Below are 27,379 nucleotides of genomic sequence, written 5' to 3'. Positions count from 1 at the left end.
TGTTGACGAAAAAATGATCATCGATTCGACATGTTCTCCGTTAGCTTCAAAGTGTTTCATCGAAGAAAATGGGTGTTATAAAAGAGAGTGAAGATTTTAAGCTATTTTCAAGGGATATTTCGTGGCAATAGAAGATTGCAAAGATTTTTGTCTAGTATTGTTAATAATTTAATTTGACATTTGTTGCAATGTTTCAACATTGGATATTCTATGTAACTCATTGGTACTATACCAGAAATGGAGCTTCAGAATAATTATCAAAATTTTATTTTAAATCCTCTGCAGAACTTTCTTCCTGGTATTACAACAGCCAGTCCATATTGGTACAGTATACAGCATGGCTGGCCTGAAAATTTGTTTGAATATCAAAAGCTTGTTCTTAAGACAATGTTTTGATTTTCTATTAATAAGGGGATAGAGACATTTTACATATTTATTACATTTGGCATGAATGCCCTCAATGTGATTTTTGAAAGTTAAATTCTTATCTAGCATGAGCCCTAGATATTGAACTTCATTTGACCAATTTATTGGAACCCCTCAAACCGTAACAACATGTCTACTTGAAGATTTCAAATAAAGAGCTTTTGGTTTATGTGGGAATATTATAAGTTGAGTTTAAGAAGCATTAGGAGAAATCCTCCATTTTTGCAAGTACGAAGAAAAAATATCCAAACTTTTTTGCAATCGACTACAGATGACAGGCAGGCTTCGTCCTTTGTCATCCGCAAACAAAGATTTTTGACATCCCTGAGGTAACTCAGGTAAGTCAGATGTGGAAATATTGTATAATATTGGTTCCAAAATGCTGCCTTGAGGAACACCAGCTCTTACAAGAAGTGTTTCAGACCTGGAGTTCCAATAATTACCTTGAAGTGTAAGTAATTTTTTATTATTCGAACAATTTATTCTGGAAGAACAATTTCTTTTTGATTTTCCAATCAAGCCTCTGTGCCAAACACTGTCGAATGCTTTTTCTATGTCTAGAAGAGCAAGACTAGTAGAATAGCCTTCATATTTGTTTAAACGGATCAAATTTGTTACACGTAAAAGTTGATGAGTGGTCCAATTTCCATGGCGGAATCCAAACTGTGCATTGGCATAAATTGAATATTCGTTGATGTGAGCCATCATTCTGTTCAAAATGACCTTTTTAAAAAGTTTACTGATGGAGGAAAGCAAACTGATTGGACGATAGCTAGAATAGGGTGGGGCTTATTTCCAAAAATCTTCCGTAGTCAGGATTTACAAAGTGGAAAATGATCATCGGTCCCAAAATAACATCCTGTGAAAAAATGAGAATTTTTGGTGAAGGTTTAGAGGTGGCGCAAAGGGCGTATGTGCAGTTTTACCATTTTAGTGAACTCTGAAAAATTTTGGAATGCTTTTTAGCTTGTTTTGGTGATTTTAGGTCCCTTAAGGGCAAAAAATCACCTCAAAATTGCGATATCGCCACTCCTCTAGATGATATTTGACGAAATATATTTTATGCATGCGATTTTTGGCCCTTGAATAGGTTACGCTGGCTGATTAATATGAACCCGAATAAGCATATGAATAGCTAGGGAGAATTCCTATGCTAGTAGAATGGAACAAAGAGCAAAGAAGAATGAGAGAAAGAACAAAGAACACAGAAGAATGTAAGGTGGGGTGGGTTAAACAGGTGGGAGGGTGACTGAGGAATCTAGAAAACGATGATTATATTTGTTGACTTCATTTTTTTCATTTTTTTCTCGGGGATGGGATTTGATCCCAGATCCTCAGCGTGAAAGGTGTGTGTTCTAACCACTACACCAGGTCCGACCCCTTGACTTCTATTCAATATTACCTACTTCAGAAATATTTCGAGCAATTTTTCTTCAAGCATGGAAAGAGCACCAATTGTTTAACCATCTCTAGTTTTCGACCCATTGTATACGATTTTATTGGAACTTATTGCAACTTTATTGGACTTTATGGAAAAATTTCAATAATGGCTAAAATGTCCTTAATTCCATGCGAAGTTTCATCATTATTGTCCTGGTAGATATAGATAAATGCACGTCACTTTACTGCTTTAGTTTCGTTTGGTTGTTTTTTTTTTCTGAATGATGATAGCAATATATCGAAAGGAACCGTTGCAAAATTTAAATCCTGGAAATTCAGCCTCACGCAGTATCTATTAAATTCATAACTAATTTATATAATTATTTATATATACATAAGCCATCCTGTGAAAATTTCTTCAAGTAGCTCTGTCCTAAAAAATATGTTTCAGAACTGTGACGACTTAATTTTGGATTTATTTGAGAGGTTTTCAACCTGAAGTGCTTTATCTCTTGCACCCTATAGAAGCTCGTGCACTAATTTGAATTTTTTCTACCGTTTTTTTTCCTTCTGCAGTTTTTTATACACATCGATTTCAAATACAGATGTAGAACGATGTATTGAACTTCATCTGCATTTTCGTTTGTCCGAAGTTATGTTGAAGGTGTTGTGGCGAAAGTAAAGTATTGGAACCCCAAACGCAATTAATTGCTGAAATGGCATCATGATCCAGAAATTTCTGTGGAAATTCCAACAAGAAGTGTTATTGCTGGAAAGCAAAAATCGTTTATGGATTTACCTAATAAGGATATATCGTGTGGGATTAAAATCCGAACACCTAAGAAAGGAATCTAAACCCTTCCACTTCATATAAAACTCCTTCTATTTGTATGAAGTGTACGGATTTTGAGCCTGTATGGATTTGGGCCCCTCTGTAATTTCTTTCAGATCATAAAAGCAATTGCTGGAGTTATATCAAACGGACGTTCTAAAATACTAAATGAGTGTTAAACTTGCATGTAATCACATCTCATACATCCAACCGAGATATTTTCACGGCTCCATAGTTGATTCTAATATAATATCATCAGTTACACCCTCCCCCTTGTTTAACCCACCCCACCTTACATTCTTCTGTGTTCTTTGTTCTTTCTAGCATTCTTCTTTGCTCTTTGTTCCATTCTACAAGCATAGGAATCCTCCCCAACTATTCTTATTCGGGTTCATAGTAATCAGTCATTGTAACCTATTCAAGGGCCAAAAATCGCATGCATAAAATATATTTCGTCAAATATCATCTAAAGGAGTAGAGATATCGCAATTTTGAAGTGATTGTTTGCCCTTAACGGTCCTAAAATCACCAAAACAAGCTAAAAAGCATACCAAAATTTTTCAGAGTTCACTAAAATGGGAAAACTGCACATACGCCCTTTGCGCCACCTCTAAACCTTCACCAAAAATTCTCATTTTTTTCACAGGATGTTATTTTGGGACCGATGATCATTTTCCACTTTGTAAATCCTGACTATGAAAGATTATAAGCCCCACCCTATAGCTAGAAGCTTCTGCAGGATTTTTGTCTGGCTTTAAAATTGGAACAACCTTAGCATTTTTCCATTTGTCAGGAAAATATGCTTATTGAAAAAAAAAATGTTATATATATCGACTAAGAATGATAAGCTACCTTCTGGAAGTTTCTAGATGAGGATGTAGAAAATCCCATCATCGCCGGGAGCTTTCAAATGTTTGATTTTTTTAATAATAGTTCTCACTTCTTCCAAATCAGTCTCCCAAGAATTTTCGAAAACCTTCTCTTGATTGAGAATATTTTCGAACTCCTGAGTAACTTGATTTTCAATTGGACCAGTAAGTCCTAAATTGAAATTGTACGTCCTTTTAAACTGCATAGTAAGTTTTGAACTTTTTCGCAATTAGTTAGTAATAATTTGTTTTCCTCTTTCAATGCCGGTATTGGCTTCTGAGGTTTTTTCAAGATTTTAGATAATTTCCAAAAGGGCTTAGAGCCAGGGTCCAATTGAGAAATTTTATTTCCAAAATTTTTGTTTCTTAATTGAGCAAAACGTTTCTTGATTTCTTTCTGCAAATCCTGCCATATAATTTTCATAGCAGGATCGCGAGTGCGTTGAAATTGCCTTCTCCTCACGTTTTTAAGACGAATCAAGAGTTTAAGATCATCGTCTATAATCACGGATTCAAATTTTACTTCACATTTTGGAATTGCAATGCTCCGGGCTTCAACAATGGAATTTGTTAAAGTTTCAAGAGCATTGTCAATATCAAGTATTGTTTGTAAAGAAATGTTAACATCAAGATTAGAATCAATATATGTTTCATATATATTCCAGTCGGCTCGAAAATAATTGAAAGTGGAGCTGATAGGATTGAGAATCGCTTCATGGGATATTTGAAATGTAACAGGGACATGATCAGAATCAAAATCAGCATGAGTAATCAGTTGGCTACAAAGATGACTAGAGTCGGTTAAGACCAAGTCAATCGTAGATGGATTTCTAGAAGCGGAAAAACATGTGGGGCTATCAGGGTATTGAATTGAAAAATATCCTGAAGAGCAATCATCAAATAAAATTCTGCCGTTGGAATTACTTTGAGAATCTTTCCATGACCGATGTTTGGCATTAAAGTCACCAATAACAAAACATTTTGACTTATTGTGAGTCAATTTTCGCAAGTCAGTTTGGAGCAAATTACATTGCTGTCCAGAGCATTGAAAAGGCAAATAGGCAGCTATGAATTGATATTCACCAAGCTGTGTTTCAACTTAAACACAAAAAACTTTAGTTTCAAATGACAAAAACAGTTGATGTTTCATACGCCTATGAATGATGATTGCAACTCCCCCGCATGCCCCATCAAGTCGATCATTGCGATAAACAAAAAAGTTAGGATCTCTTTTGAGTTTAGATCCAGGTTTCAAATACGTTTCAGTAATAACTGCTATATGCACGTTATTAGCTGTAATAAAATTAAACAGCTCGTCCTCTTTACCATTCAGAGAACGAGCATTCCAATATAAAATATTTAAATAATTATTTGGATTTATTAGAAAAACGTAATCCAATAAAAATTTGATTAGTAAATTTTACACCAACTTGGACTGCTTCAGTCATAGTGGTGGCATTGAACATTCCATCAATCATTAGGTTCAATTATTCAGTTAGAAAATTAAAATCAGAGGCAGACATATCACTTGAAGTGGGTACATTTGACGATTTTCCGTTAGAATTTTCGGTAGACGAAGAAGCGGAGTAGGAGTTACCTGTGGCGGCAGGGTTTTTTTTCCATTTGATATGAAATAATTATGACGTGTACTCATAATATGAAAAAGGGAGGAGTTCAAATTACTGGCTACGATATCGGCAAAGGATTTTCCTTGGGTAGATACATTCGAAATTAAAAGATTCGAACGGCTACCCGACGGAGTAAATGAATTGAGCATGATTATAATCTTCCTGATGGACATGATTCTTAATCAAGCGATCGTTAGGAAATTTCGGAAACGACCATTATCGTAACGGACATTACCGTTCATCTGCCTGGTACGAGCCTCGACGACTCGCCTACGCGAAGGGCAATCCCAAAAGTTAGACTTATGATGGACCCCGCAATTCGCACATACAAACTTCACAGGGCAGACGTCCTTGGCACGAATAGAACCTCCACAAATCATGCATTTAGCATCCATGCGGCAATGTTTTGTATCATGACCCCACATTTGACACTGACTAAACTGAGTGGGGTTCTGCAAATTTTCTCCAGGTTTTTGGAAATGTTCCCATGTCACACGGAAATCGAATATAAGTCTTGCTTTTTCTAAAGCATCAATATTATTTAGGTACTCTTGTTGAAGTGAACTAAATAATATTCTTGAGAAAGCCCTTTCCGAAGAATGACATATTGGGTACTCTTTTTCATAATCATTACTTGGACTGGGGAAAATTTTATATATCATTCATTCCATTTCTGAATTTTTCAGGTGACTTATAGTCACTTGAGGGACCTTTCAAGACGACTTTGAACAAACGTTCATTTTTGTCATCATAACTAAAAAGAAATACGTTTCTTCTCTTCAAGATGTTTGAGAAGAAGTTCGCAATCTTTAAGAGTTTCCGGCAAAACGCGACAGTCTCCTTTCTTTGCAATTTGGAAGATGACCTTGATTTCCCTAATGATATTCAAGATCTCCTACCTAAATCCCCCAAATTCGGATCAACTGACCACGATAGGCGGCACTCTTTGTTTCCTCACTTGAATCAAAAAGCCTGGGCTAGAGGCTGCTTCGATTTGATTTTCGAAAAATTTGTCTAGAGCATGGAATTGATTGCTTATCGATGATTATCAATTATTATCGATTATTATCAACACTATTAATTTCACCCTTGGAAGAAAGCGCGCATTCCGGAGAAACGTCCTCTCTCCCATTTCTGCCACGTTCAGTGACAGTTTTGTAATCCACCTTTTTTAAGGAAGGAAACATGAATCGTAATGTGACGTAGCACGGTCGATCGCTAATCAGATTTCGCTCGGTACGTCTTCGTCCATGCAATTCAGGTGAAGATGTGCAAAGTGGACATTTGAACTGAAGTTATTTATCGTAACACAGTCGTTTTGGTGTACTAGCGTACAAACTATAAGAGCTTTCACAAACATATACTTAGAAAATCAATCTATGTTGTAGGTAAGTTCGAATATCCACCGTGGACTAACATTTTAAGTTCCATACGACGAATATTAGCGTATGCGACGAAGTAGATCGGATTAATATACAAATCACTGTAATTTGTGATTCTGTCAACGAAATCTCTTCAAATTTATATTGATGATGCTTACACATGTCGTCTAACGAATGTTTAATTTCAATCCAACAGTTATTTGATTAGTTTTCTAATGGTAAATGATGCTGAATACGTTTTATTATTGAAATATGGAAATATCTCTTTGAAATGTTGCCAAATCTTCAAATCTCTATAACTTTTCGCGGCTACAAAGTAAAGCCATGCTGAAGGTGTCTGAGTACGATTCTCGGTCGGTCCAGGATCTTTTCGTAATGGAAATTTCCTTGACTTCCCTGGGCATAGAGTATAATCGCACCTGCCGTACGATATACGAATGCGAAAATGGCAACTTTGGCAAAGAAAGCTCTCAGTTAATAACTGTGGAAATGCTCATTAGAACACTAAGCTGATGGTCATTTTTTCGTTAATAACGCTTTTAGACACACCGTGCCATCGCTTTCGTCGCCTCTAGAAGCAGGAGAAGAAGAAGCTGGTCGATGAAATTGTGAAGCCGTGAAAAACCGTGCAGCAGAAACTCGCCCAGTGATCGCCAGCGCGAAGCATCCCAGTTTTTTTTTTCTGTGAGTGAGGGGTTTCTTGAGTTTTATTCTGCTCGATGATCGGATCGATTGGAGAATGAATTGGTGAAATTTCCGTGTCCGCGTGCGTGTGAGCGTGAAATTCAACCCGCAGGAAGCTTGAACTTCCTCTGCTGCTCGTCTGTGCGTGAGTGCATCATTAGCCGTCCATTCTCGGGCCTGGAGCGACAGGAAGATCCGTTGTGAGTGGAAAATTTTTCTCAAGTCAAGTGAAAGGAAGAAAATTTTGTGTGAAAGGAAGTTGCAGTTGCTGTTGTGAAGAAGATGGAACCCACCGGGAACAATGGGTTATCTCCGCTGGACGAACTCCAGCGGCAGTTGAACGAAGATCTGGCCCAAGTGGTGGCCCCAACTCCGCCACCATTGGCCGCGGCTTCGGCGGGTTCGGCGCCAATGGTAGCCACCACCATTAGTACCGTCGTGCTCCAGGGTGGTCCGCTGCAGCTGGTAATTGCACTGCTCAAGGTAAGTTGGATATTATTTACCGTTCGAGAGAGCGAGAGTGATTATCGCCACAACGATCAACCAACCACTGATGTTAAGGTCCGATTAGGTCAGGTGTGTTTTCCCACGGTTTGGTGGATTTGACCTTAATTATTGCGTGCAGATGGGCAGGTTGTGACCCACTGCTGTGATTGATAAGCGTATAGAAATGAAAAGTAAGAACCCCACCCGAACGGATGGGGAGAGGTTCAAAACGTATCGATTCGTGTTTTTCGTGATCGGTGGTTTTTAAACGAGAGGAATTTTTCCCTAGGGGAGAATTAGTCATATCCGGTGGGGTTGAGTTGAATTGTCTGTTCAAGAAATGTTCGTTAATTGAATTTTGTTCTCACAATATTCACTATTGGATGCTAGTAGGATTAATATTACTGGTTGATCAACTCGGCATCTTTCCTTTTGTTGACGATTTGGGTTCTTTCAATCAGCATACCAATTACTTTTTTGTGTTACTATCTTCGTATCTTAGTGCAATAAGTGATTTTTAGGGATTTTTCTAATCCGTCATTTTCGAAGTAAAAAGCTAAATTTGTGAAATTCAGCTCACTTAATTTCAGTTTCATCGAGTTTTGAAAAACATTTCTGTTTATTTCGATTGTCTTTAGAATGTCTTTGAATTTTTATTTATGATGCTTGACTTAATGTGCCACATTTTGGAATCCAAAAATGATCGTCACGACGGCCGAGTTGCAAAGTTATAAAATGCTCGAATATTTCGAAGCATAGAATGTCATAGAGCTGAAATATAATACCGTTAACTCTCCCTTACTTGATATTCCGTATCTCGATATCGAGTTAGAGAACCATAGTAAAAGTTGGTTTTCATGGCTAACTCGATGGTCCCTTGGATCGCAGTTGCACTGGTTTTGTGTTCTGTAACTCGATACCTTCCTAACTCGATGGTCCCCTCAATATCGAGCTAGGGAGAGTTGACTGTATAAAGTTTATAAAGTGTATAGCATAAACCCATAACATATACTTACCTTTTTGTGTAACAAAAAATGAGGCTTGTCAAAAATTCAGAATGGGTGGACAGATTGAAAAATGTTGAAAACCACAGGCCTAGATAGCCGTGTAGTGCAGATAGTGAGTATTATAATTGGTTTAGGGGGGGGATCCTATGCTACTGACTTTAAGCCTGCCTAGGTTGGGTAGTGGCTTCTGTTAGGATAGCTCAAATCAATATTCAGCATTAAAGAACAGCAACGATCAATCTTTGCAGACTCATGTAAAATGGTACAATCCAAGTAGCGCTAGTTCATGAACCGTACTTTTATAAGCGGTATATCTAACTAGGTAGCGCACTGGACCCAGTTTCCACTACTTCCAGCATACATGAAATGGCAAACCCATGTGCCATACCATCGTGCATGCGGGCTATAACTTATCTTTTCAAAAAACTTATTGCCCTATCTTAATATTGGAGGTTGGTCATAAATGTCGGTATGAAAAAAGCTCTAAGCTACTGTTTGATAATGAAACGATGGCAGAAAACTCCAAATTTGTGGAAAAATTGCTTCTGGAGCCGGATCTGTGATACCTAATAGGTACGACTGGTGTTTTCCCACAGTGTGTTGCGTTCTACCTCAATTCCGCACAGATGTAAAGGTTGTGATCCACTGCTGCGGTTGACGAGCTTATAGAAATCAAAAGTAAGAACCTGATGAAGTGTGTGGGTGGATTCGGATAAAAGTGAAAGCGATATAGCCCACCCATGGGGAGAGTAGATCAGAACAACGAAACGAACCGCGTTAGCAGCGCGGCGCCGCGAATCAATCGAGAAGCATGATGTGATGAAATGCAGGATAGGAAGAAACACAACTGGGTGCTGGGAAGATTTGAGGTCAGCCGTATGCGGGAGATAAATGAATCACGTTTTGTTCGATCGCGAAGACGGCTCGCGAGATTCATTCTTAACGATGCTTGATTGGAAAAGAAATACATGGGCAGTGAATGATTATCAGATCGGTGAGCTCATCTTTCAGACTGTGCATCATTCAGAACATTGAATATGTTTGAAGTTGAGGTATAAAAGCAGTTAAAAGGTTCACTCTTTATTTTACTGAAGTTTAATTTTTCTAATGACGATTTGCATCATACTGAGGGGTGAACCCAAACTTATTTACGATGACTTGAATGACTGTTTCATTGTTTTTTAATAGTTTTCAGATTTTTCCGCAAAAAAATCGCGAGTACTCTTTAAAGAATTTAAGATTACGATTCTAATAACATTTTGTTTTAAAATTTTGGTCGATCCAATGCTGAGGAAACTAGCTATGTTTTCTTAGTGTGCTTTTTGAAAAATGTCACAACTTTTAGTAAAAAAAAAGTATACAAAATTCAAAAAATGTTTTTGGAAAAATACATACGAAGTAAGAATAACTCTTTGCCTTTTACATACGGCTTAGAGAGTTTCAATTGGACGCGTAATTACAGATATATGGACAGAAAACTTTTGTATGTTTTTTAGGGGTGAACCCAAACTTATGCTCGGGAGTATAAGACCTTAGAGTGGTGAATTCTGGTACACCTACCCTATAACCACCAAATGTTTTATCATGTAATTAGGAGTGTTGGCTTTGAATGCTATAACATTCAAGTGCAATCATTGATTTGTACTATGAACAGAGTTTGTATGAACAATTCGTTTCGCCGTTTCCGTATGTACAATTACCACCATCGGTGCAAAGAAAGCACATCGAATGAACCGACCACCTCAGCGGCCGCCATAAAGGTCACTTCGGGCAGAGTTGCCGGGCGCAGTAAAGCCAAAATATAAACAGAGCACGCATGACGGACAGCAACACCATGACTTCTTCATAGTGAGATTTCTTTTTGCTAATTTATTTGCAGATATAGCTGTTCACGTTTTTTTGGCCCGCTAGTCATGCACGTCGTTTCGGTTAAAATTCAGCGCAGCTATAAGACCCACTAGTATCGCACCAAATCGACCGCGTCATAAAACCTATGCCAAGCCACAAATCGCAATCCATGCTTGTTCGTCGGTTTGCTCCAAAAATCTGCCCATTTCAATCGTGGATTTTGGAAAGGAAGTGTTTCACACATTAAACGTCCGCCAGCATCCGAGCGATGCGATGACGAGAAAACATATGTGGTCTTGTTTCTTTTTTCCTCTAGGTATCTCTCCCCGCGCCTGTGATGACCCCAATATGAACAATCGGACTAATTGTGATATTCGTGTGTTTTCTCCGGCTCGTCTTACGATCGATCTCTATCGAGCGCCCCACCCCATCGCACAGTGGCGCGCGTTAATACAAATGTCGAACAAAATCTGAAAAGTGTCCCAAATCGATCGGGAACGATTATTTTTTTTTGTTTTATTTTTTTGTACAAATTTAGATTTAACGGTTTTCGAAGAGTATTTAGATTATTTCATTTTCAGATTCGGTGATCAAAACTGACTCCAACAGAAAATTTTCAATAAATTTTGAGCCGGAATTTTTTTACAAAAAAAAAAACAATCAATATCTTGAAATATTTTTTGGATTCAGACGACATAACATTGAGAAACTGTAAATTAGTTTGCAAAGAGCATCCATGTCCGTTTGGACAATCTGTGTTCATTCCTCGCACCATGGCATGCTTTGCAATGGACCAATGTACGACTTCACTAATCTGACGTTTGAACGGTGCCAAATTCACTCGTAGCCATGGTTACGTAAATAACACGGCACCGCTCAAGCGTCAAATAATGAACTCGTGCATCTGTCCATGGACCGATGCTCGGGTTCACTAATATGACGTTTAAGCGGTGCCAATTTCACTAGTTTCCAATCTCACGTAAATCACACGGCACCACTCAAAAGTCAACTAGTAAACTCGTGCACTGGTCCATTTATAAAATTACAATATTATTTTAAATCAATCAAAATATCCTCACAAATTATTCAGCATGAGCATGAAAAATTTAGTAGTTGCTACTCCGTAATTAACCAGAACAATCAAAATCGCACGAGGAATCAACAGACGGGGCTTGGGAGTAGATATTACCATCTTCAATGTACAAGAATACCAAACATTACAAAGTCAATAACGGCGACGGCCACGTCCTTACGGTCATAGGGTAAGGAAAGGAATGTTAGTGTGACATCAATTGTTACTTGTTGTACTTCTAATTATTCTTCATTCTAAGATGATTGGGTACAAAATTAATATGTTTTACAGTTGTTGATGACTTATACATAGCTAGGTTAGCTGGTAGTAGCTATCAACTGCTTTGTTAGTGGCTGATATTCCCCCTTTCTTATTCCCAGCACATATACAGCTCAAATCTAGATGGCATCCGGATCTCTTTCTGTGGTCGGAGTGAGTGATGGTGGTTCTGGAACGGCTGGCTGATCTTTGGTATGGATGCGACCATGATTGGAAACATCTTCGAGTTGATTGGGATTTGGTTCGACTTCTCGGTGGGGAACTGCTAGCACCATTTGCACTTCGGTTTGTGGTTGGATCGGAACATAAAGTGGTTTCAGCTCGGCTTGACCTTGTTGTGCGGCGTGCTGTACAGCTGGTATTGGAGATTGGGGTGGTGTTAAATCCGCTGCTTTGGTTGTTTCTTCACTGGAACGATGCTTGATCTAGTTGGAGTACGATTTATTGAGCTTCTTTCATCCATGCTAATCGTCCAGTAGCACTTTGTGGTTGACTCTACCGATGACCTCGATGGTTACGCCCGAAGCCCACTGCCACTTGGTGGTGCTGCGGTAGAACTTGGCGTAGACCATGTCGCCTTTTCAGAAGTAATGAAGAGTTGCGCCATGCTTCCGATTGAGCTATTGGTCCTGGCGTTGGTTGAGGATCACTGACTTCGGTTGATCGTGGTGTAAGAGATCAAGAACCGTTTTCATGTTGCGACCAAGCTACGCAACTATGATGAAGTCCTGTCATTCAGAACACGACTGAGAGTGGGTTGGTAGACCTGGAGAAACGTCTGGGATGCTTTCCCCCTCGCCTTTTTTTTCACAACAGCTACTTGAAGGTGTCCACAAAACTCTCCGCCTAGCCATTAGACAGCGGATGATACGGCGGTGTTCGTAAATGTTGAATTCCCTTCTTCCTGCACAACGCTGTGAACTGTTCCGATGTGAACTGCGTACCGTTGTTGGAAACAGTGATGTTGGGAACGCCGAAGCAGGCAAACAGCTCGTCGAGGAACTTAGTTAGAGCTGATGTTGTCGGGGATTGAACGATGCGAATTTCCGGCCTCTTCGTGAAGGCGTCTATCACTATGAGGAAGTGGAGACTATTGAGTGGGCCGCAGCCCTTCACTACGGATAGTGCGTCTCGATGAGCGAAGAACGAGTGAACTTCAGGATCAGTGATGTCATCGAATTTGGAGGACCATCCACGCTGGTTGTACTGAATGACTTGTTGGAAAATTGGGTACTTGGCATCTTTCTTGAGCAGTGCGTCGAGTGGCCGCCTCAGTTGGTGCACATCCGGGACAAACTTCGCTTAGACATTGACCGCACCAAGGAACGAACGTACAGTTTTGACATCTTTGGTTGATGGCATCTTGACAATGGCTTTCACCTTGGATGAAACCCTCGTGCGTTAAAATACACTCAAATAAAGATTTAAAAAAAAAAAAAAAACCTTGGATGAAATTGGATGGAGACCGTTCTCATCTACGATGTGCGTCAAATACTTGACTTCCGGCTGCAGAATGTTGCACTTTTCTTCCCTCAATGCGACTCCGTAAGCTTGAAGGCGTTGGAATTGTGCGTTGAGAATCTTGTGGTGCTCCTCTTCAGTTTTGCTGTAAACGACGATATCGTCCAGAAACGTGTCCACTCCTTCGAGATCGGTTACCATGCTATTCATCAACGGTTGGAAGGCCCCGGGAGCGGATTTTACTCCTGGTGCGAGCCAGTTGAAACGAAATAGACTTCTATGAGTGTTGTTTGTGACCAGCTGCTTCGAGTCATCGTCAACTACCAGCTGCCGACGAGCATCACTCAGGTCGATGACGCTGAAATACCGGTACCCATTGGTTTGGTGAACATGTCATCAGGAACCGGTAGCGGGTAGTGTTTGGGCTCTAGGGCAGCATTCAGTCCGGTTGAATAATCAGCACAGATTCGAAGTCTACCTTTATGCCTGGCTTCTCCACTACGACGATTGGAGCCGCCCACTGGGAGAAGTCCACTGGCGTGAGGATTCCTAGCGATTGAAGTCTGTCCAGTACCGCATCAATCTTCTCCTTGGATGGCGCTTCGGTTTGAAAAAGGGGTTTGGCATCGGGCTTGAGATAGAGTCAGACCTTCATCTTCTTGCAGTGTCCAAGGCCTTGCTTGAACACTTCGGGATATGCAAATTTGTACCATTGGTTTTGATTGATTTGACCAACGGCATCGGAGCTCACCAAGTAGATGAAGGGCGCAGAGATGGGCAAAATGATCAAATTCTGGGAGTGAATCGTAGGTGACTCACTCACAAAAATGAACCGACTCTTTTTACCGATTGGCGAGCCCAGGTTTTTCTTCCACTGCATTCTCAAAACGATGGTGATGTCGAACGCAGTGTCCAACTGCAGAGTAGCTTGGGACCTGTTGATATCCACCGTTAGAAACTTCCTTCTTGATTCGTTCTTCCACAGATCTAATTCCTAACTACTAAATGATATTAGGTGGCATTATTTGTTGAAATATGCAACATATTTGTAGTTGATCGTATTAAGCATTCAAAAGTTCAAAAAATGTAAACAGGAAATTTTAATCCCTTCAGTTTTTGAGATTTTGTTCAACAATGCGTGCCACTGTGCATCGTGTAGATCGGCCAGACCCGAGTTTGACATGTTTGAACAGCTGAGGCCGTAAATCCATCTCCCGTCTAGAAGACCATCACCGGCCGATCGACAGCGGCTCGACTTTCGAAAGTACGTACGGTTTCCGCGTGGATATGAGCCACTATTGCCGGAACGCGAGCTTGACTTGCGATCGCAAGTGAAGTGAAGCTGGCTGCAATTAGCATAAACATATGCTCGATTTACGGCGGTGGTGTTCATGAGGAGACGCCCCGCGGCGTCGCCACCGCCATTAACTAATAAAGATTGCGCGAGCTATGGCGGAACGGAAAGAGATTAAAATTAGACCAACAACGAACGGCTTATTGGTGGTGGGCAAGCAAATTGCGCCTGGTATTTAGAATTGGCCTTTCGTCGGGGCCAATCAAGAGGAACAGCCGCTGCAGGATCAGGAAGAAAAATTTTAGTTGGGCAGTGGCTGTCAACTATGCGAATTTCATGACTTATAGTTTAATCATAAATGGGAAAATAAGTTACATCACCAAATGAAAATGAATCTTTGAAACTTCAGTCATTTGAAAAAATGTTCAACCGTCCTTAGTCCCTAACTAAAAGTTACAAATTGTGACTTAAGGTCGTTTTTGACCCGAAATTTTTAAAAATTCGCAAACATCAGTGTGCTGGCCGATTTCAGTTCTGTTGGGCTTGAATTGAAGGCACACATGCCAAGTTTCAAAAACCCTCCCGAAGATCCGGATTTAGCCACCGGGAACCTGCTACATCTGAAAAAAAAAATAAAAAAAATCCCTTTAGAGACCCTTACTATAACAAACTGTAGTTTCGTAACTAAACAAGTAATCTGAACCGCCCTTATAAAGTTGAGTAGGTATTCACGTAGACTGTGAGTAAAGATTCTCAAATCATTTACTTATTCATACCCGGTTCCGGAAACCAGGAATAACCGGAAAGTAAGTTTCCATCGTAGTTTCATATGTGTAATTCACATCGATAGGTACTATTTAGCTGATTGATATTTTTGCATAAAAAGTTCTACAATAAGGAACCAATTACTGGAGCACATCCCCTGAAAATTTCGGTCGTCCAGTATGGCCCATCCGGAACCGGTTCCTGCGTTAGCGTTAGCGTTAGCGTTAGCGTTAGCGTAGTTACGGTATACTTCGTAGATTGGATACTAGCAATATTAATGTATTATTTGATAAGGTCATCTAGACCGCTCTCAGGAACAAGGCTGGGGAGTAAACCTTGACCCAATCTTAAACAACATTACCAAATTCATAAATATTGCTATTCCTGGCCACGCCCATCTTTACCGTAACTTGGGACAGGGGAAGGAAATGTTGATGCAACACTTACTTAATGAGAGGCCACCGACTCAGCGACGCCCTCATAAGTGCTACGGATATGGAGGATGGGAGGGTTATTAGGTCCGGTCAGGATTCGCCTGAAAAGCTGGCGATGGACCAAGAGCATTTGTGGTTAGATGTTTATAATTTAATCATTCAAATGCCGGCATTGAAATGAAGGAAACAATTGTTTTATTTACAGTTTAGTTGATTACACTTCGAAACCGGTTGTGATTTTCTGCTCAAGCAGAGCCGATCCCTCCAGGGTCATCGGATTCATAAAAAATACGTGAAATTTAATACCAGATACTATCAGGTGCGTTTGAATCGACAAGCAAAATGCGAAGACAAAGACAACAAAAAAATAAAGAAAGCCCGAACTACGTACGACGAATTTCACGACATGCAACAGGCCAAAGCGCGTAAATCAATCATATATACCGTACTTCGAATGAACGAGAGAAAAAGAGCCAAATTACAACGCGAAATTCAGACGCGCCTAACAACACAAAAACGAAGAAAATGTGGAAACTGTGTCACATTTGAAACAGATATCCATTTAGGCTTGGACCTCTTGATTCAGACATCGCGAATCGACGATACACAACATCACAAACATAAACAACAAAAACCGAATCATTCCGGTGGCATCTATCAAAATTTAACTATTGCAATTGCAAACTGAATTCCGAATAATAATATGGAACAAACTCACCAGATCCTCCAACCGGGTATTAGTTGGTAAAAACTAATACCCGGTTGGAGTGCGGGAATTCGTGTTACCCCGAACAGCGAAACTTCGGCACACCACTACATTTTTCTTTTCCGACAACCGCTTTACCACTCATCCACGTTCCGAACAAAATTTTGCACCAAAAACACTTTGCGAAAGATTAAAGTTACAACCAGCGAAAACATTTTTTCAGTCGAATCAAAAATTGACAAGCGCGAGAAAAAAAGCAGCAAGATTTTTTTTAACGTCCGATCGCGGCCACCGCTTGCTGCGATCTCCTGCCCATCCGGAACCGGTTCCTGCAGTCCCGTTAAGTGGCTTATGTCTGAACAATTCTATGAAATCTCAGATGTATTCCCCAAAAATAAATGAATGGCGTCCAACTCTTTATAATTTTTAATGTTTGGATTTTTTTTTTGCTAAAAGGATGAATGATTGGTCCCTTTGAAGCACTCAATTTGAAGGCTCAATCTTCATGATTTTGAATACCGTGTCTCTTCTATTTCAATTATAGATAAATGACCACTGTGGATCTTTTTGACCACCAAAATTACCCAGGAATGACCACTAGCCTGGGACACGGTTATATGAAAAATTTAGATTATCGCTCCAGTCCACTTTCAGGGTTGCATTTAGGTCCCATAACAACTGTGCAAAATTTCAGCTCGATCGGAGAAACAATATTTTAGCACCAGCCGCTTATATGGGATTTACTATGGGAAAACTCACTTTTGCAAAGAAAAATCGCCATAGGTCGCCCGTTGTCCTCTATAAAAATTCTGAACACAGATCTCGATAGGTATTTCTACGATGAACAGCATTGCCAAAGACCACAAAGCAATCCAATGCTTGTGAGAAAAGTTATTAGGCATAGACTATTCGGAAATTTTGCCCGATTTTGTTATTATTGTTATTCCTTTACGTGTTAATCCACGTCGCCTTGTCAATAGGTTTTCATTGAATAACTTTTTTCACAAGTGTTGGATTGTTTTGGATCATTGTAATCTTTGTATCTGATATAACTGTGACCTATGAAGATCCTAACCGTAGCTAGGATTTTTTTTTCTGGAGGAGGCCTAGGGAGAGAGCCTAGCAAATTCTTGTTCTCCAGAAGTAATGTTGGTCAGAATAATCACGATTTTCACAAGTTTCGTAGTTTGCATAGATATGTATTGATTTCATTTGTTTGTAATTTTGTCTCATATCGCTGAACACCAGTGATATTTGTAAATTTCAATTTTCACAATGGAAAATATTAATACTTTGTGTAATTAGACAATAAATAAAAATCCTTACAGAATTCCTCGGAAGTACTCAAGAGAAATATCCCTTGTGATTCTTTCACGAGCTTTTCCAATATTCAAACATGTACTTTTGAGAGATTCCTCTGCGAATTCCCACGGGGATTTCTTCATGAATTATTTCCGTACTTTTTCAGTGCTTTTCTCCAAAAACTCTTTTAACAGTTTTCACTGAGGTCCTCCTGAGATTTCTAAGGAACATCATATCCGGAATAAGTAGGAATTATCCAACAGATTTTTCCTGAAGTTTTTGATCTTGTCACAAAATATCTCGAAGAATCTTCATCGAAACTCTTACAAAATCTCTTAAAGAATCCCACCAGATAATGGTTCAAATTTTTTATTAAATTTTTCTCCTAAAAGACCCTTGACGTGAGTCATTACATATAGATTCCAATTGTTAGTTAAAAGTATCATCCAGTTGTTAATTACTGATTTGTTTAGGATTTTCTGATGATTTCTTCTTTTAAGAAATCTTTCAGAAAATCTCTCCGAATTTGTTCCAGGATTGCTTGAAAAATACGCCGCAAAAATATCCAGGACTTCCTGCAAAAACATTAAATGATTCTTCTGGGTGTTACTCTAAGGGTTCCTCCTAATATTCCCCAAGATTTGCATAAGCAGTTGAACATTTAAAACAAAATTGGGTAAAAATCTAAGTGATTCATCTACCTGTTTTTGTTTAACAAAAAATCTCTAAGTGATTCCTTGGATCTCTCTAAAAATTTAATTGAATTTGCCGCTTTCCTCCAAAACTCTTTTAAAAATAATATGGTAAAATTTCCTGAAAAATGCCTACCTCACCTAAGAAATATTTAAATAATTCAAACATTTCAAGTGGAATTCGTTCAACTGTTTTGTTTTTTTCAAAAGCTCCTTACACGTAAAACATAGTATAGAAATTGGTTCAGGGATTTCTCAAGAGAATTATATTATTGTATCACCTGGTATGTCACCCTAGGATTTTCCAAAATAAATACACCCCAACCTCTTTTTACGACCGTTATCGGGGGGTCGTAAAAGAATCGGTCGCAAAAAAAAATCAGGGTTATAATTATGTTTTTGAAAAATGCAACGTCTAGATGCAGAAATACTGATTCGACATATTCGGCAAAGTTGAAGCATGGGTTGAGAACTTTCCAAAATGGCCGTTCAAGTTTTCATATTTTAGTAATAGATGGCAACACTGCTCGATTGTTATCAAAAGAGCCAATTTTATGAGGGTGTGATATGCAAATACCAAAAAAAATTAAAGATAACGATACCGAATATTCACCAAAGTTGAAGGAAGTGTTGCGTGCCATACAGTCGGCAGAATCACAAATGTTCATGCGGCTGGCAACACTGTTTAAGAAGATCAAAACCATCAAACTTGAGCGGAACAGAAAAATATAATGCTTAGCAACATAGCAATGCTCTTCAGCTGTAATCCAGTTTTTCATGAAGGGTTCAATTTTTTTTTCGTAGCTGGCAACACTGTTTAAGTGAAATTGCGCCACCATGTTTTGCGTATATATCAGGACCCTGACCACTTAGAAAGATGGCGTCTTCGGCAAAGTTGTTCAGTAGCTCAAGGACTATCATTATTCTAGCCAAGAGATTCGAGATTTTGCCACCAGGCGGCGCTAGTGAGCATAGAATTTTTGTTTTCCGGATAGCTCAGGATCCTGATCACTTAGAAAGTTGGCGTCTTCGGCAAAGTTGTTCAGTAGCTCAAGGACTATCATTATAAAAGCTATGAGATTCAAAATTTTGCCACTAGGCGGTGCTCAAATATATTTTATAGGGATTTCTTTAGAAATTACTCTACGAATCACTCCATATCTATATCCAATTTATAACAGATTTCCAGAGTAATGGATGTGCCAGTAATGAAAAAAAAGTTTTGAAAGAAATTCTACAGAAATATTTTGGATTATTTCGGCTTAAATTGAATTCGAAAAAATTTCTTTCGAAAAAAATAAGAATTATAATTTAAACTGAAGGTTTTTGTACCTAACATCATATAAAGCGATGGAAAATGGAACAACAAAAGATAATCGATTACTTAGTTGCTTGATTTTAAGGATAACACCTCTATCATACATAAACTAAACTTTCAAGAAGTTCCTTCAGAATCTTTTTTAGAAATCATCCTTGAAATCTAGCAGAATTTCTTCCTCAACTTCTGGTTTCTTCCAGAAAGCCTATAGGAACTGCACAAGAACTATTTCGAAAGAAATGTTTTATGGAATCTTCTAGCAAATATCGTTATAAATCCTCGTTCCCTCCACAGTAATTTTTCTAAATCTTGCTTCGCTGATTCCTTTAACACAATGCTAATTCCGAGAGCAAAAGTATTCCTGGTGGTTTCCAACACAATTACTCTGAAGATTGGAAGGCAATAGGCCTTTCGAAGACACTTATTGTAGATAATCTTTTATAATCCGGGAGTTTAAAGCATAATTTCTGTTGCTATAAATATGTTAGTAAATGTATAACATGTTGAGAACAAATCCATCTTAACTTCTGTTATTTTTAACTGCTGCCGAAAGGAATGTGTGATAATCTTGTTATGTGGTTCTGGTCGAGAAAATCAATGTTTTTTTATTAGTATCATTCCAAACATTTCATTCATTTCTTATATTTGGATGTTCTGTGTTATTAAACAAAACCTGAGGGGTGCTGTCTTGAACAGTTTGGTCATCCAATTTGAACATATTTTTCTCCACCAGAGCACACTTAAAAGGCTTCACACAAAGTTTCTTCAGTTTGATGCAGGCAAAAAGTCTAATAAATTAGCTGAATCAGGTAGTTTCTGACTGTATTTTAATAAAAATATACGTCACAAAAGATCTGAACAATATGCGCATAAATAAGACTAAGTAAACCGTTTCTTCAACACCTTCAACAGTTGATAGTTTTTGAGTCACATAAAATGTGTAACATGTTTTAGCGTGACGAAGTAATGACCGCACATTCCTAGGCATACTCGGATTATTTTGATGAAAATTTGGGCTTGACAGCAGCCTGGCTGCTTGTTGATATCCAGTTCGCACCTCTAGGACAACACTATCATCTTAATTGGTAAAACAAATTAAACGGGAAAATCAATGTTTTTTTGTGTAGTTCAAAGGTTAAGGATGTTGGTACGATTGGTTATATTGTTCAAAAGCATTTTTCGGCTATACATTCTAGAAAACTTTTGCATTGATTATTTAGAAAAGCACTGAAGAAGGTCCCAACAAGGACCGAAAAGTTGGCGAAGATTTTAAAATAATCAACGCAAAAGTTTTCTTGACTGTATAACCGAAAAATGCCCTTAAAGATTAAGTTTTTTAAGTTGAATCTGAGAACATCTTCTGGAATCGATTTGTGTATAAGAAGTAGATATAAGAGGAATGATTATCCTCCAGGTGGGACTTACTTTATGAAACAATCTTACAATATTGTTCCACTAATTTACAAGAGATTTGTAGCAAAAGTACTGAAGCCACCATTCAATTTTCCTTGAGCAATTTTATTATACTTTAATTCTTTAAGGGATATCAAAGAGTGTCTTCAACAATAACGCAGCAGATCTGTTGGAAATTAATCAAATAATTTTTGAATTTCTTAAGTCAGATTTCTCATTCCGTTATTTTGAAATACCAAGTGACAGCTGGTGAATTTATTTTGAATGTTTAGGTATCAGGTGCAGTGCAAAGTAGGAATAGAATGTTCCTATCACACACATATGGTACACATTGCAGGCAATTCTTCGTCAACTTTTCAGGTCTGTGACACAGTTCTCGCTGGAAACATCTCCAACACCGAAATATTATAATTAAGACGAGAATTGGAAACGTAAAAATACGCTCATGGATGCTGGTGGTAATTTTCACTTCACTGTATTTATGTTTGTTGGAGTAAACAATCCCTAACAACCCCATAGGAACAGTAGAGTGCAAAACAGTGTACATAAACCTGCCAGCAATCACTGACTGCTTAGATTGATGTACCTTGGTTTTCACCACTTACAATCCGAAAGCTTTTAGTTTTATATGCGGGCCCAAATGGATAACTTGTTTCCCGATGACCGGAGTTATTCCGGTGTCATCCTGGGTCAGGTCAAATAAAGGTTCCTTTTTAGCACAGTTTGATCATAGTATTCAATGTTTCAATACCTCAAAGTAGAAGTGCAAATGAAATAATCTTGATGCCGTATTAGCACTCATTATGTTGAATTTTTAGGCTTCCGTTGAAAAAACATCTACGATTTTTTGTCTTGGCACTACGTCGCCATGAGAAAAATCCTGCTCCTTTTTAAAAAATGGTGTGCTAATGATCAGAAACGTTTTTTTTTTAATAAAATCCAAGGTGGCGGCCAAATTAAGAAAGTTATTTCATAAAGAAAATTGCGACATAATTGGTGAAAAATTTCCAAGATTTATGAATAAGGGCTTTTGCAAAGTGTTTAGCTTGCTGTCTTAATTTATTTATTATGTAAAATGACTAGAAACAAAATGGTGGTTCAAAAATATTTATATGGGGAGTTGAAATCCTCCTCCTATTTGATTTTTGTATATTCAGCTCATAACCATGCCTTTTTATAAAGCATTTTCAAATTTTGTAGGATGATTTTTTATCCAAGAGGAAACAGTTTCTCCTTTGACCCACCTCCTTGTGTACGCTAGTGCTAAAAAATTCAATTGTTCATCGAACCATGTTCTGAAACGCCCAAATTCGGGAAACACTGCACGGATGGTGATTTCTCATGTCTAAAAGTGTATACTCACACGAGAACGCACTCGTGCTAATATCTACCAACAGTTTACTGATGCTGTGATGTTGGGGATATTTTTAGCAGTGTTATTTGCTCTATAAAGAAATGAAAAATTATAAACATAGTCCCTCGGCTTGGCATGCCGTACTTGTACATGATTCCGGCGGAGGGAACGAGTCAAGTGCCAGGAGGAAGATCTTGAACGAGTTTTTTCTCGATTCGATTCCCCGTGTTTTCAGATTTCGAGTGGCAGGCAGACCTACATCTAGATCCTCTGGTGAGGTGAGGTAATGTTATTGGGACAAGGACGTCCAAAAGTCTACATGGTCAATAAACATACTGCTTTCTGTATCGTAGCCTGGTGACGGTTTGTTATGTCGAGCTGTCGAGTCTGAGAATTTCGGAACAACATTTTCTACAATGTTGACTTGACAATTCCAAAAATGATGTGAGCACGCTGGTTCGATATTGCGCATGCATTGCACAGCACCAGAGGTCCCCTTTTATAGCTTTATGGCTAATGGCTCTTTGTCGAACGTGTTCAGCGTTTGTGTGACTACCATCCGGTTCGTCATCGATCACAGACATTGGAATGAATAGCCGATTCCGAGAGCCGGCGTGTGATTTATGCAAAAAGGAATGGATGCAGAAGATTTATCACAGACAATCAGACGTAACACTGATGAAATCTCCATCGACCGTGATTTAAACGATAATTTCAAATTTCCTTTGCCTCATACCTCAAAACAGGATTAGTTTCACATAATAGTGTTTCGTGCAACATGGCCTCCAGATGATGATTATGTCAAGTGGACGATGAAATTAAAAGGAAATTGTTCTAAGTACTACGTCTGTTTCTCTGTGAATTTACCTTTGGTCCGATATAGGTACATTACTGGAACAGTGTCCAGTCGACATCGAAGTGTGTGCAAACATGACACCAAAGTCACGACATGGCGCGTGAGGATAACAAAAGCATGACCAATCCGTGGTAGGTTCGTTGTTCCGATAGACGCATTGGATGCCATTGACCGTAGTGAATTTATTGCCTTCATGTGGCAAACGTCGTAACTCGGATTAGATTTACATTTAGCTGTGAGCGAATCACGGAATCGGTTGTGAAGTACGTCCCATTGTGGAAAATTTGTTTGCCTTTCTTACTGTATTAGTCATCTCCTTGCTTTATGGTAAGAGGATTTCTGAAACATGCAGTAAATCAACGTGTATGAGGAATCAAATCTAATATAATCAAAAGATCTTTCAAAAAAGTCCATTACACCATCTTGTCTGGAATTATCAAGTATCAATAAGAGCCACAAACTCAATGAGTTCTCATCAGAAATCTACATGGCGCCAATAATATTTCAACAAGTTAGCCATATGTCTGCCAAACATTTCGAAATTACTGTCAGTGACAAAAGTTAGTCACCATAAGCTGTTTTCCATACAAAATGTTCAATTTTTTGGATCTGTATCTCAGCTTCTGGTAGTCCGAATTAAATTTGGATGACGAATCACAAATAACCTGAAGTTTTGTGTATACTGAGCTCACTAAATTTCAGTCATTTTCCGAGGTGTTTCAGCGGGTTGGTCAAAGAAAAAAGTAAGTAACCGAGAGATGTTTGGATTTAATTCAAAAACGGTAAGTTTTGATTGGTTAGTTTCTTCGACAAAGTTGTTCACTTTCGGAAGGTTTTCACAAACTTGCAGAACATACCAACCACTTACAGCTAAATCGAAGAATCTCTACCATACCATTTAATTCCACTAGAGTTTGTATCCTTTGACAGATACGCGTATTTCGACCTCAACTGTAAGGGCGTCTTTAGTGGCGTGTACTAGACTCGACTTTAGGTTATTTGTAGTTCGTCATCCAAATTTCAGCCAATTCGGCCTACCAAAAGCTGAGATACAGATCCCTAAACTTGGGCATTTTGTATGGAAAACAGCATTTGGTTACTAACTTTTGTTGATGACAATCGTGCCGGAATTTCGAAAAGTATTTTTACAGGAATCATAAGGAATTACTCTTGTTCTTCACTCGACTTGAAGAGAGCACCAACGGTTGAAAACTTGTGTCAATGTTGTACAAAAAATTATGTTCGCATTGATTGCACTCGTTATATACGTAAAAAACCGTAGAATATGATTTAGAAAATCGTTCATTTCCTAAGGTAAATACCATTGTTCACCTAGTTTCTGTAGGCTATCTTACTCAGTTTTCTTTCTCAGCTTTCTAATGGTGATCTCAGAATTCAAAACGAGCAGTTAATGGTGTTAAAAACGGTTTTTATGTCAAAATTCATTATATTAGCCAAATTCAAAATGGCCGCCCATTCTTTTTAGCTTTAAATAGAAGCTATATCTCACCTCTAAACACGCCATTATGTTTGATATGTGTTCCAAGGGAATTATGAGAAATATCACGCGAGATTGATCTAAAATGTTTTTTGTGAACTGTTTAGCTAGCTGGTTCTTAGCATATTCTAGCGATAAGTGACATAAGATTGGAATTCTAAAGATGTGTGCCGATGGCGACCTGGTTTCAGCGAGAATTGCTCCTTTGTGAACTAATCGGCCCTCCCCCATCGTTTAAAGTGGTGGGTAGACATGCTGAGGGGAGGAGGTAAAGGTGTCTGAATCAGAAATAGTTGTAAAATGTTGAACTACTTCGATTCATATCAGCTCTTCACTCATGTGCGTAGATAGCCTTATTGGTAAAGGCAGTGTCGGACGTGTCGCAGACCTGAGTTCAATTCCCTTCTTGGTCAGATTTTATAAAAGTCGGATTGTTTTTAACTATTATGTCATTTTAAAACCAGGGTAACTCTGTTACACATATTACCGTTATGATTCATATTACGGACAGCTTCAAATTCCGGACATTCTGCTTTGTATGAGAAACATTTCACACGAAATGTTTCAATTTTTGCCGTTCAAAAGTTCTCACTTTCAACGCTCGTTTTAACAAGCATTTTCCATAGATATCAATGAAAATTAAAAATGCCCAACTTCCTTAGGCGTCTCTCTAGTGGTTTAACGATTCCATTTTATGATTTGACTTTTCTATTTATGATTTGTTTGACCTGTCCGGAATTCGAATCGAAGTGTCCTGAATATGAGGCAAAAGTAAGGAAGCGTCCGGAATAAGAATCATTTAAAGTCCACACATTTCTATTTATTTAAAATTATTCATGTTTCGGAATCGAAATCTTCACTTACCATTCGAAAGTAAAGGAGTTTGAATGATCGATAACGCGGTGGAATCATAAGGAGTGATTTATTTCACATTCTTTTTTGTGAGTTATACTTCACTGAGGCCTTAAGTGTCCGTAATATGAATCAAAACGGTACATCAAAATCAGTTAAAATTTACTCAAATTAATTTGTACCCTAAGATTTGAATGTTACAACATGTGGCATATTTTTGTAATAATAGTATCAATATCCATTATAATTTTGTTACAGTCAGTATAAGAGCACAAGAAGCACATGAAGCTTTCTTAGCTTCAAGATCATCATTGATTTTAATCAACGTCAACATACAGTGATTTTTAATTTTTTTTATTTTACGCAGAATTGTGAAATGAAGATTCCCGAGGTAGCTTAACTGAGCTTACTGGTAGAAACTAATAATTTTTGGAGTGCTGTGAATCACAAGTCAGTCCAATATGTGAGTAGTGATGCATCATTAACGCAACTGCTAGAGCATTGGAAGATATGTTGAAAAATGATATCAGCTCCACTATCAATATCAACTGAAAATTCTTGGAAATTGGATCAACGTGCAGAAACTCCTTTCAGTATTTCGCACGAGTTTCTTCAACAATTCTGCAAGTAGTTTAGTGATACCGACATGATTTTTTTTCATAAAATCTCCGAAATATACTCAATTATTATGAATCGTGGGAAATATAATCGAATCATTTTCTGGGAAATGATCAAGTAATATCTTTTATGTCTTCTTCTTCTTTCTGGCGTTACGTCCCTACTAGGACAGAGCCTGCTTCTCAGCTTAGTGTTCTTATGAGCACTTCCACAGTTATTATCTGAGAGCTTACTATGCCAAAGACCATTTTTTGCATGTGTATATCGTGTGGCAGGTACGAAGATACTCTATGCCCTGGGAAGTCAAGAAAATTTCCAACCCGAAAAGATCCTCGACCGGTGGGATTCGAACCCACGACCCTCAGCTTGGTCTTGCTGAATAGCTGCGTGTTTACCGCTACGACTATCTGGGCCCTTGTATGTCTTGTATGTATATGACAATTCAATCAAAAACTTCTACAGGGTGAGCTTTGGGAGTTCTGCAGGAATTGCTCAACAAAGAATTCGTGAGCATCATCATCCATCGCCAGCAGAACTACGCTCGTGCTGCGTATAGTAAGCGAGGATTGTTTTAGTTGCGTATACTCAGTACACGATGATACTGGTCTTCGGCATTAGCGTAACTTGAACTCAAATCTAGAGAGGGGCTTAACCCTTCTGATCGAAAAAATCCCTCAAGTAAAGTGTACACTTAGCATGAGAGTTGAAACTTTCTAGGGGAGGCTTGAACTTTTCTAGGGTATCTAAGCCCCCCCTAACCCCGCCGTATTTACGCCAATGGTCTTCGGTTAATCCTAGGATTGTAGACTGTCACATGACTGACACATCTTTACCGTAAAATAGAAAAAGTCATCATCGAAACTAAGAAAAGGAATCGTTGTCGTCACTCAACCAGCGTTAGATGACTATTTGCTGCAGTCACA

General features: G+C 38.5%; 1 protein-coding gene across 16 annotated transcripts in view; it reads left to right on the top strand.

The window, feature by feature from the left end:
* Positions 1-27,379, top strand: part of LOC5566335 (titin) — a 446,003-nt gene that overhangs the window by 122,078 nt on the left and 296,546 nt on the right. For 3 of the 16 annotated variants that reach the window (XM_021841042.1, XM_021841040.1, XM_021841041.1), the window contains exon 2: positions 7,061-7,684. The exons of 11 other annotated variants lie outside the window; for them this stretch is intronic. In XM_021841042.1, the coding sequence (XP_021696734.1) occupies positions 7,484-7,684 (201 nt within the window). In that variant the 5' untranslated portion in view covers positions 7,061-7,483. The remainder of the gene's footprint in view (positions 1-7,060; positions 7,685-27,379) is intronic. 2 more of the 16 variants (XM_021841045.1, XM_021841043.1) reach the window with 1 other exon arrangement.

The sequence above is a fragment of the Aedes aegypti genome, chromosome 2 (genome assembly GCF_002204515.2).
Source record: "Aedes aegypti strain LVP_AGWG chromosome 2, AaegL5.0 Primary Assembly, whole genome shotgun sequence".
Classification (NCBI taxonomy): domain Eukaryota; kingdom Metazoa; phylum Arthropoda; class Insecta; order Diptera; family Culicidae; genus Aedes; species Aedes aegypti.
This window is presented reverse-complemented; position numbering and strand designations above follow the sequence as displayed.